This window comes from Kryptolebias marmoratus, linkage group LG3 (genome assembly GCF_001649575.2).
Source record: "Kryptolebias marmoratus isolate JLee-2015 linkage group LG3, ASM164957v2, whole genome shotgun sequence".
Lineage (NCBI taxonomy): Eukaryota > Metazoa > Chordata > Actinopteri > Cyprinodontiformes > Rivulidae > Kryptolebias > Kryptolebias marmoratus.
The window spans coordinates 13,361,422-13,372,889 of NC_051432.1; the positions used below are offsets into that span (position 1 = coordinate 13,361,422).

The 11,468-nt window shown below is 40.2% G+C and overlaps 1 protein-coding gene across 2 annotated transcripts; it reads right to left on the reverse strand.

The window, feature by feature from the left end:
* Positions 1-5,232: 5,232 nt before the first annotated feature.
* Positions 5,233-11,416, reverse strand: gprin3 (GPRIN family member 3). 2 transcript variants are annotated; one of them, XM_017406615.3, is made up of 2 exons: positions 11,073-11,416; positions 5,233-7,966 (listed from the first exon to the last, which is right to left on the reverse strand). In XM_017406615.3, exon 2 carries the CDS (start codon positions 7,880-7,882, stop codon positions 5,825-5,827), a length of 2,058 nt encoding a protein of 685 aa, XP_017262104.1. In that variant the 5' UTR covers positions 7,883-7,966; positions 11,073-11,416; the 3' UTR covers positions 5,233-5,824. The 2 variants fall into 2 exon arrangements, with proteins under 2 accessions (XP_017262104.1, XP_017262113.1); XM_017406624.3 differs by lacking the exon at positions 11,073-11,416 and adding an exon at positions 10,657-10,923.
* Between the last annotated feature and the right edge of the window lie 52 nt (positions 11,417-11,468).

The following is an 11,468-nucleotide window of genomic DNA, read 5'->3' on the forward strand; positions in this document are numbered from 1 at the left end:
TCGCAAAACGGATCTGATAGCTTCTACAAGCAAAGATTAGAACCCAATTGTTGAGAAATCGTTGTTTTTTTATTGATGTTTCAAAAAAATTAAAACTTTCAAACAAGTCAGTGGAGGTGCAATAAAGTACTAAATGTGTTTAAGCCATGCTTAGATTTACTTAGGATAAGTTGTGCTGCTTTTAAATGAAATAAAAGTTTGCCTATTGCGGGTTATTTTTTTCTACAAAACTTACAAGCAAATATCAACTAATCAAATCAAGAAACGGTTTGAGACTCTAAACATCATTTAGATAAAAACATTCTGAATGGTATTCATTATTTAGAATATGGGATTATTATTTTAGTATTAACCCCTGCTTTTACTGTTTTTGTTGGTTTTAAGATAAACCTCAAACTTTGTGGTCAGTATTAAAAGTGTAGATATGAGAAAAAGACTTGATAGAAAAAGATGAACTCGGGGACAGCTTCTGCAGAATCACACCAGCTCAATCTTTATATTAGTGATTTGTTTCATTTTTTTTGGGTGTTTTTGTACTGAGTAACAAGTCCAGGTTGATCTTTATCGGCTCGTTCTGAGGGTTTTGTTTCAGCTGAAGCTTGTAGCTCTGCTTGCGCAACAAAAACTTGACATTTGTTGACAGATGAAGGATGTGCAGCACCCGTTCAACCATATAGTCAAAACACGTGCTTCATGCCCACAGAGGTCAAACGTATGTCTCACTTTTTAATAATTTTTTTTACCAACAAGTGTCAGTTTGAAATGAATCTCATTATCAATGGAATAAACCATCTGTGGAAAACCTCATAATAATCCAGTGAATCGGAGTCTCGATGACCAAAAGACAGCTAATTAAAGCCAGGCTGGAAGACTTAAGGATTATAACCGAGAGAAAAGGGCAGAGCTGATGTGTAAAACAGAAACAGATCTCAAGAGGAGGAGGAAGATGCATGTTAATAATCTTCCTGGGGCTGAAATTCATATTTATTTTGAATCTGTAGGTCAGAGATGACAGTTTGACAACCTTCACTCAGCGCTGTGGCTAAAGATTGGTTTTGAAGAAGGGTTTATTTGTTGTTGTTGTCGAAAGAGGTCACAGCTACGCCGCGTTCTTTTGATTTGAGAAGGTATCTAGAGACAGATGTATGTGCGACTGTGTGGCTGACTGCATCCTCTGATCCTCGTGGATCAAAAAGGGAACAGGCTCTGGGATTAGACACTTCAGTCTGTGTTGCTCGTTACACTTTGTGACATTTCGCAGCACCACTACGGCTAGAGAGGACTTTTTTTTCGTCCCCGCTATCACGTCCTGATGTCAACGTGAAGTGACATGCCTGTTAAGACACTAACAGCACTCACCCAGAATCAGCGTTACACCAGTTGGGACAGAAAATTTACACTGAAAGGCTGTTCTTTTTGTGTGGGTGTGGATCCAAAGACTTTAGAAAAAAAAAAATGCATAAAAAAAAATCACATTGTATCAAATCACAAAATTGGTTGTAAGATTTACTTGAACTAACACTTACAGGAATGGAATGACAGCTAGACCAATAAGTTGAATTATTTTTACTTCTTGTTACAGATTTAATCACCAGTGACCAGGATACTAAACAAAAAAACAACGACTGAATAAATACAGCAAACAAACAAAACAAAGAGAGACACATTTTAAAACTCAGTTTTTCACCTTTGTTTCTGTGCAAGTTCTTATTACTGGAGATAACAAGGTTTTATTGTTGGTTACCAAAAGTGAAAGGGCCTGTGCCCATGTATGTGTGTGTTTGTCTGTTAGCAAAATGTCTCGAACCAACGAAGGGGTTTTAATGAAACGCTCAGAAAGTAATCACTGAACGTACATCTATAACTAGTTAACTGTAAGTTAACCTCAATCAAGATGGCTACCACAGCTAACCAATCAACACATAAATGGCTGTAACTCATATATAATCATGTATACTCTGTACCTTTTACAGATACTAGGCTAAAGTTTGGTATGGTAGTAGCTGGGAGTCATCTCCAACACATCCTCTGAGTGCTAACTGATCACATGAGATCTGTTTTTTAAACCTATTGGAGTCAGCTGTGTCTGTCTGTCACTGACCACTGGACGTATTTTAGTGAAACTTTCAGAAATTAGTCCTTGGCTTTACAGATTTCGAGCTAAAATGTGGCGCGGTTGTGGCTGAGAGTCATTGCCGACACATACCTGGAGCGCTAACACATCTCACAATAATATATCGAGCATAATGTGCATAATTACAAGGTTTGACCAAAAAGTCCATCCCTTTTCATCATAAGATGCTCTCAGTTTAATACTCTGGCATGAAAGGCAGCTAGAGAGATTCATGCTAGGCCTTTAATTTGTTTTTTGTTTTTCTAAGTGCTGTAGGAATACTTTGAACTCTTAACCCACTGATGACTTTTTGATTCATGACATTTCTTAAAAAATTACATATTTCCACTTTTTCCTAAAGTTTACAAACAGCAGGATAATACACGGGCGCTTCAGATTCCTGACAGTGTCATATTATGTTTCTCTTCATCGGGCTTCACCCTTCAATATTAGAAATGTGCTAATTACATTGTCACAGCTTAATTATCGGCGAATGAAATACGTTTTGCAGCTCCAGTCCTAAATGCAAATCCAGTGTTGACCTAATAAGACTGATTGGACAAAAAGGTGGTTTGTATACCCCTGAACGTACATGTTCATGGCCTTTAGGGTTTTAAAAATCCAAACATTTGTACACAATTACAGAAAGCTTTGAGATTAGAAGTCCAGCACTGTGCTCACACAAAAAAAATGAGGCCAAGGACGTCTCTGTGATGGAAAGAGCTGCACCATCTGTCATCTATCATTGCTTCTGCCCCTCAGAACCATCAATATTTTAAATGTTCGCTGCTATCATGTCTGCTTATCACACGATCTGTATTAGTGTTCCTAAGATCCAGCAGTTTTCTCTCCACCTGCTTCCTCTGGTGAAATAAGATCCAATTCTACCACTGTTTTTGTCTTTTAAGCTCCTGTAAGCCACAGTGTAAATCGATAGCTGACATCTCTAATACTGAATAGACAACGAAACAAGTTTTTTTTTTTCCTGTTTATTGATGAAACTAAAACAGTTAATTGTCATTCTGAGCTTTTTTTTTTAAACAAACAAATAATTCTAAACTAAATGTTCAAACTCTTTTCTTCGACTCTGATGATACAAAAAGAAGCAAGCGCAGCAGAACATCATGTTCCTCATGAATGGCCTCCTTTTCATGTTCCTTAGTTTATGTATGTTCAGAGAAAAAAAAAACGAAATGGAAAAAGTGGACACTTTATCCTGCGCTTTTACATTTATTATTGGCTCCAGAATGCCTGCATGAATCAAGTTAGAGAGCTTTTACGCAGACTGCACATCTTCTGCTTGAAATATCTTGATTTAAATATATGTATATATATTTTTAGATATGGGAACATGCATTTGTGAGCCTTTTCAATTTTCAGGGTTATTCTCAGTTTAGGTACAATTTGCTACAAGTTTTATGCAGCTCAACTAATTTTATTTGTTCTCATCATTATGTGGCTTTGAGACATTTTACTGTAAATGAATTGCATGAACTAAAATTCATTTCTGCTGATTTTAAAAACATGGTATGGAAGAAATATGTACTTTTAACATGATTTTACAGACTCTTTCAATAATGATAACATAATAAATTTTAAATTTTTAATCAGCTGTATTTTATATTGAATGTTGTTTTTTAAAGGGCTGTTTTAGGCACAAACCCCAGTTCTCATTGCATCACTTCATTGCTTGTAGCTAAACACCTCGAACCAAGGTTTTCTGCTTCTGGAAACTCTGAATACTTTTTCTCCTGTATGCCCACCTGTGTTAAAACACAGATAACCAGCAGTTCAGAACCACACTGTACTTAATGTGGGTGAGTGTGTGTGGGGGGCTACTTGACAGAAAATACTGTTTCATTGTGCTAAAACACTGTTATCTCCTGTCACGTTTACTGTTAATTTACATGTGAAGATGTTCATTTAACTGCAATAATTTTAATATATAGTAAGTTAAAAAATTGAAGCAAGTGAGATAAATCAACTTTTAGGGCAGCTGTCCCTTATGATAAAAACTTTAACTATCAGTGTGTTTTTATGGTGATATTGTAATATTAGATATTGGTTTTTTTTGTTCTTTTGTTCTGTGTTTGTAGTGATTATTATTGCTGCCTTCCTTTGCCATGATAAAAATCTGCTAGATTCAGGTTAAAACATACTCCGGTTGTGAAGAATTTCTGCACAGGCTCACATGCAGACTACAAGATTCGACTCTCTTCTGTGTCAAAGAAAAGCAAACCCATGGCTCTCAATAAACTTGAACTCATGGGGGATCAAAAGTATCTCATTAAACTTGACACTGATATTACCAGCACAGTTCAGAGCTGACTGGAGCTTCACCCTCGGTCTGTCCCCTCTGGACAACTCTGATTGGTTCTTAAATACTCAGAGACGAGCATTTGACTGAGATACAAACTCAGAACCTCCATGTCTTGTGAGCGATTGATTGGTTTTCCTAATATTTGTCAGTTTTTAATGATGTTAGTTAGATTTATTATTCGATCAAACTTTAATTACAGCTGAGTCTACATCTTCTATAAAAAGGTAATATTATATATTAGCTGGAAGTGCACTGAAAGAGCTACAGCTACTTGCTGCTATTTGTACTTGCAAGAAATGTGAAATTTTATGTAAAAAAAAAATATATAATGCAAAATAGACACTGATCTAAATGTTTATAAAATTCTGTTTTAATGAAGCATTTGAGATTGATGATGTCTTTAGATGACATCAATCCACTCTTGTCTCAGCCCTGCTCTGACTAGCCTGATCAGAATTAAACTTTGTTTTTCTAAACTGGGGTTGTCCAAAGAGCTATCTTCAACAGGTAAGATGTTTATAACCTTTCCACAGAACTTTACTTAAAAAGATCTGAACTATTGAGTTTAAAGTGCAACAAGCGAACGCACAGAGAAAACGATTAAAGCTATGAAAAAGGTAAAAACATCCGAGTCAATTCAAAGCCAGAATCACAAATAACTCTGTTCTGATAGCTGTCTTTTGAGCTTATTTCCCAGTTTAATCAACCTCTTGTTTTCAGAAAGAGACTCTAATCCGCTCATATTTCTGTATACAATCCAAAGGTTTCATGTCAGGAAGGAAGAATGTGGGAAAGTCAGGACTGTTTCATCATATTTAATAGAAATCCAAACACTAACAGAGATCAAACAGCACATTTAAGTGTGTATACAGCCCCCTACTTTTTCACCACACACTAGAAACAAATGTATGCATTGAAAAAGAATGCTATTCTGATAAATACAGAGGCCCAAAACACCTTGAAAACATTAACTAAGTGCCACAAGTGTAAAGACATGTTAGCTTGGTATATTTGCACAAATGTTCTGACAGCAGATATAAAACATTTAGCTTATGATAGGTGTGTTTTACAGTGAAAGAGTGAACTTTGAATCGCACAAATGCATTTATAACTAAGATACATGCGTTTTCCTGTTATTGCCTTTGTTATAAACCATTTCTCTCTTTTTTTTTATAACATCTATTTCTAGAAAATAAGTCTTAAAGTGTTCATTTTATGCTTCTACATCCTTTTTTATTCACAAACATCACAAATATTTTGTCTCTTTATGCTACAACATTCCAGTAAACTTACTTGTAGAGATCCCACTAATGTTTCACTCAGCATCGCAGCCATGACAGCGTGAGGACAAACACTGTGACCTCAAAGAAAACGGAGAAGTCTCACATCGGCTACTCAAGGACGGAGGAGGGAGGGGGGCGCACGCAGCAGTTGGGCCGTCTGACATTTTGCAGCATTGACCTGAAAATGTTCTGCTGCCTCCTTTTGTTTTTCTTACCCTGTCCTGGCGAATCAACGCCAGTGAGGGACTTTCTGAAGGAAGCCTGGGCCATCAGTTTCCTCTCTTGTTCCCTGATTTTACACTGCAAGTGGCTCTGAATGGCAAAACCCAGGGATTCTGGGTCCACGGAAGCCCCGTACACCTCCCAAGTCATCCCTTGCTCGTCCCAGACGACGTCGTGGACGCTTTTTTCTTTCTGCTTCCCCGACTGGTCGTCGTCCTCGTCGTTTTTCTCAGATTCCACATCCTCTTTGCTGGAGTTTGTCTCCTTTATTGAGTCCTTATTTTCAGCTGGGTCTGACTTTGTCATTGATGGTGGGACCTGCTCAGCTTTGGTTGTAGCAGCAGCCTGAGACAGCGTAGCGTGGTTTCTGTCAGCACAGGCAGCAGCTGTCCTCGGAGATGCGACTACTCCGAGAGAGCGAGGTGGTTCTTCCAAAGATATTTCAGCTCCACTTTCATAAAGGGAGTCACTTGTCTCCCTGTGCTTCCTGTGGTTGCTGTGCTCGATGTTGATCTGATAAACCGGCTGAATGTTGCACAGAGCTGATCCCGGCTCTTTAGGCTTGGCTCCGAGTCTGGAGTCAAGCTGCTGGGGCAAGGTTTCTGAGCTGAACCCGGCTTTTTGGTTTGAGCCCATCTCTGCCTTGACAGTGAGTCTCTCTGACACCTGATCGGTGGATAGAGAAGACGTGTAGATTTGATGGAAACCCAGGCCGTCATTCGCCTGGTACATCACAGCCAGGCTCTGCGCCTCTTCCCAGGGGACGGCGCCGCTGCTCGGCCTGTGAGCCGCAGCGAAGGGCAGCAGACTTGGGCTCGTGGCTACAGATTTACTGGACATGTTCGCCACAGCCTGAACCTCCATATCGTGACACTGCTTGACTGGAGACGGCGACAGGAATGAGGTCATTGTCGAAGCCTCCCTGTAGAGCTTATAGTGCTGCTCTCCTGCAGAGACAGCTGCGTCAATCTGGCTGGTTTTCTCCGCCACCTGTCCACACGTCGACATGTTTTGCGTAGCCTGGGGCAAAGCAGAGGAATCCTTCTGTAAAGATGCGGGGTGATGTTTATCTGAGGAGACCTCTGGTGCCTTTGCTAGTGGAAAGCCCTGCTCTGGATGTGTTAAACACAAACTCTCAGTTTCGGACCTGGTCTCCGCTTTTTTACTTGTGGACGGTGGTTTAGTGACAGTAAGGGGAGTCAGCGGTTCAGAGCTTTCTTTAGGTTTTGGTGTTACAGAGGCTGCTGAACAGCTAAATTTATCTGTCTCTGCAGTTTTCTGTAATACTGCAGTATCCATGTTTTTGGAAGCTGCAACTCTCTCTTTAATATCTTGTGTTTTGGATGCAGTATTCCTTAAATCGCTGGCGTTGCTCAGATTTTTGTCAGTTGGAGAAACTTGTTTATCGCTGCTCTTTGGTGCAGTGGAGGGGGATGTCAGCTGAGTGCGCTCCTCCTCTGGTGCACTTGGCCCTTTTACTCTGCTGTCGTTGCTGTGCACATCGACCTTTGACCCTGCAACAGCGGCAGGCGAACTTGCCTTGCACACATCCTTTCCACGAGTTTGCATTTTTATGTTGGCGTTAGAATCCTTCTGGTCTCCCACAGCTTGGCCTGCTGGCGCCTGGTTGGAGTGGTCACCACCTTCCACCGGCTCAGACTTGATCTGGTTTTTGTTGCCCGGTGCTGGTTTGTCTGACACCTGCTCTCCTCGCTTAGGAGCTGTATTTTGAACAGGTGGGATGGTGTTGGCAGAGGCGTTTCCCAGAGATAGACTGTCCTGTTGGTCAGGGGTTGTAAGGGGGGCATTCGGGCAAACCTGAGAGACTTTGAGGTTGGGCTCGTTTTCCCAGTTGGCATTAGACTCCTTATTTCCCAGAGAGTCTACCACAGCCAGCTGAGGCACCATCTGGACCGTCACTGTCCGCTTTGGATTAGTTCCCATACTTAATTCACTGTCTTGGTCTTTAAATATTGTCGTAATCCAGCGGTGGACACAGAGGCACAATCAGCCCCTTTATGTAATCACCTGAGGGAAGAAATAGAAACAGATTCTGTTTGTTTGGGATCATTACCCTAACTTGTCATAAAACATGCATGAGATGAATAAATTCAGACCAGGAATAGTATTGGAACAAGGATCCTACTGAATCATGAAAAACAGAAACTCTGTCAGGATAAATAAGCACTGAAACAGTCTGTTCCTTGTACTTGTCTAATTTTACCACTAGGAATATTTTTTTTTAAATTATATATAATTTTAAAGTTAAAATAAATCATAGATGAAATACCTACAGAAATGTTTTCCTATAATAAAGTGTTAGAAAATTATAAATAGTGTTTAAAATTCTGTCACACAGCACATTTGCTTTTTTTTTTACTAACCTATAAAAAAATGCAGAGCACTTTGACCCTTAGTCTCAAAGTGCTTACAGATGCAGATTATATTCACTCTGGGTTTTTATTTTTTTATTTATTTATTTTTACTTTACATGGTGTTACATGTGACTCCTAATCTTATTTAAAGGTCTACCTGCATCTCACTCACATTCACACATCTGTGTTATTCTTGGCAACATCAAAAGCTTGAATTATAAATGCAACAACAGCTTCGCTGCAGAAATTCACACAGGGAGCTCTGTTAGTTCGACTCAGTTTTAATAAAAACTCATCACCTTTCTGACAAATGTTTGGTTAAAGGCTTAAAACCAGCAGATGTTACCTGTGTCTATGTAAAGTCTGTCTATTTATGTATAAAATGTGTAAAGATAATCCAAGTTAGTATGTATTTAAAACAGTTTAACAGTTTAAAATAGAGTCTAAAGCAGCGATCACCAAGTGGAGGCCTGTGGGCCAAATTCAGCCCATGGGGTGAGGTGGAGGTGGGAGTTTGGAGGGGTAGGGTGAGATGTTGACACACAATTCACATAAGAGCATAAGCAATGTGAACAAGAGAAAAAAGGGCAATGAATTTTAAGATAATTTAAATGTATTTCTTATTTTAAAACAACTCAAAAGTATCAGAAATAATAAAATAGGTCAATTTGATTCATTTTGTGATGTTTTAAATTGATTTTATCAAGGAGACAGCTTATTTATATTGAACAATAAATGTAAAAACCCAACCTACATCCCTTCTAAAGTTGTTTACGAACCACTGGTTCCTCTTTGAACGGCAATTAGGTGAAGATAAAATGTTATTCTGTGTTTTAATAATATAATCCTGCTGGCAGTACTTGTGTGAAATCTGTGCATTAATCATCTCAAACACTTCCTCATAACTCTGTCAACAACTTTTTGTTAAACGTTTTTTAATTATTTTGTTTCCTTTACATTTGCAATGCGTGTTTTATCACATGATCTATTTGAACATTGCTGCACAGTGACTCGGGGAAAAAATTAAAACCACAACTTTAATTCAAAAAAATAAAACCAAGTGGAAGATAGTTTAGTTGACGTGAAGGCGGAAACAAATACATTTAACTGACAGAACATATTGTTAAAATAAATGTAGCTTTCAAAAATGTATAAAAACACAGCAGCTTCACGGCTACGCAGCATCTGAGCGTCAAAGAAAATGTCTCACTTGTGCTGATTGATGACGAATGCTGTGTATAAACCCCAACGTTAAAATACATGTTTGATAAATGGGAAAAATGACATTTTCCCTCGGCCCTAAACCTCTTATCACCAGGCTTGACAGCTGTGAGGCTTTTGCGAGCATTATTATTAACATATTTAATATTACAATTATTACAACACATGTATTTCATGCATCAAAGTGTTGGTCAAAGAGGGGTTACGGTTAGCCATACCCATAAACGCAGACCGGAACATAGCAGCTAAAGAACAAGGAACAAGCGGGGAACTGGCAGACAAGGAACCAGACGGGTGACAAACAGCATGACAGACTGACGAGTGACGGGAACCAAGAGTTTAAGTGGGCTGGGAGGAGTGATTACAAAACAGCTGAGACTAATGAACACCAGGAGCAGGTGTGTTAACAGAGGGCAGGAATGACTGAGGGGGAGGAAATGGCTGAAAACACAGGGAGACACGAGGAATAACACGAGAAAATGAGCTGAATCCACAACAACAGAAAACTAACAAGCAACAAGCAAAAGAAAAACCACACACAGATCATGATCAGAGCTCTCGTTAAAGCTGAGCTTCTAAAAGACACATTGTCCGCCACAATTTGTCTCTGCGTCTGTTTTTATTATTACTATTCAAGCAGAGTAATGGATTTGTCTCATTATCTGAACAATGATCTGCAGTCCCGTGTGTTTCTGCCTCCGAGGCCTGATGATGAAGGACTCAGTCACAGTCCATCTTCTCAACACGCCCGAGAAGGTGACCAACGCTTCCAGTCACCATCGCTCATCAAAGAAGGAAAAACGCTGTTTGTGATCAATGAGGAGTCAGACTCAATGAACTGAGCTGACATCAAGGTTGGAGCTAATCACACATAACAGCCCTTTTGGGCTTCATGTGAAACAAAACAAAAGAAAGGCAGTTCTGTGCATTTTAATCTCTATTAAGGAATTTTGCAGCTCTTACAGAACAGCAGGAATTTCAGATCTTATTTGTGTTAGATTATTTCACATTTACAGACTCTGCCCTGCCTGCTGTGACCTGCAAGCGTCGTTCTCCAAGTGTGAATCGAATAAAGCAGAATAGTAGGTTAGTGGTTTGGGTCAGGGACAGGTTTTAGCCCACCTTTTATCTGTGCCACGCTCTGCCACTCCGCATCCGCCTGTCAGCCCTCACAACGCAGAGCAGATCCCGACTCTAATTGGATTGTCGGCAATCAAACGCCTCGGGTGTCTGCGCTTCCATTTGCGTGCAGCACTTCTTCTTTATCTGTTTGTGTTTTTTTTTTTTGTTGTTGTTGTTGTTTTTAGATATTTTTTTTTTTTGCAAATGAAATATCAGAGTACAGAATGGTGCACGGCGCGCAACGTGAATCCACGCCGAACCTTCAAGTGATGCTCTCGACCCGTTCAGGCCAATTAACATCCGAGTCATGTTCCGTGCGCAAAAAAAAAAAAAAAAAAAAAAGCCACTCATATCTGCTGATTCAATTTGACCTTGCAGTCGATTATAATCAGAGAGAAGAGATGACAGGGTTTTACCTTGACGTCCAGAGCCGTTCTTCTTTTTTTTCCTCTGTTTTAAAAAAATAATCTTTTTTTCTTTTTGGCACGCTGCTGATGGAGCGATGAAGCCAAACCGTGCAGATGAATATGGAAAACGCAACCTTGTGTCTGTGACACCAAGCCACGCCTTCCAGCAGAATAGGAGTCTTCAGAGGTATCGATCCTCCGACGCCGCGCGCGAGCCTCGGGGCCCCTGACTGAGTGCCCGTGCGCAGTGAGTCACCGCAGGCTGACCGATGGCCGCAGCCGCTGCGCACCTCTTTGTTCCGGCCTCGTCGCGGCCACCAGAAGGCGGCGGGGCTGGCTCCATCCCAGCAGGGAAGAAGGGGGCGGGTGGGGGGGGTGGAGGGGGAGCCGCCGGTTCCGAGGCGG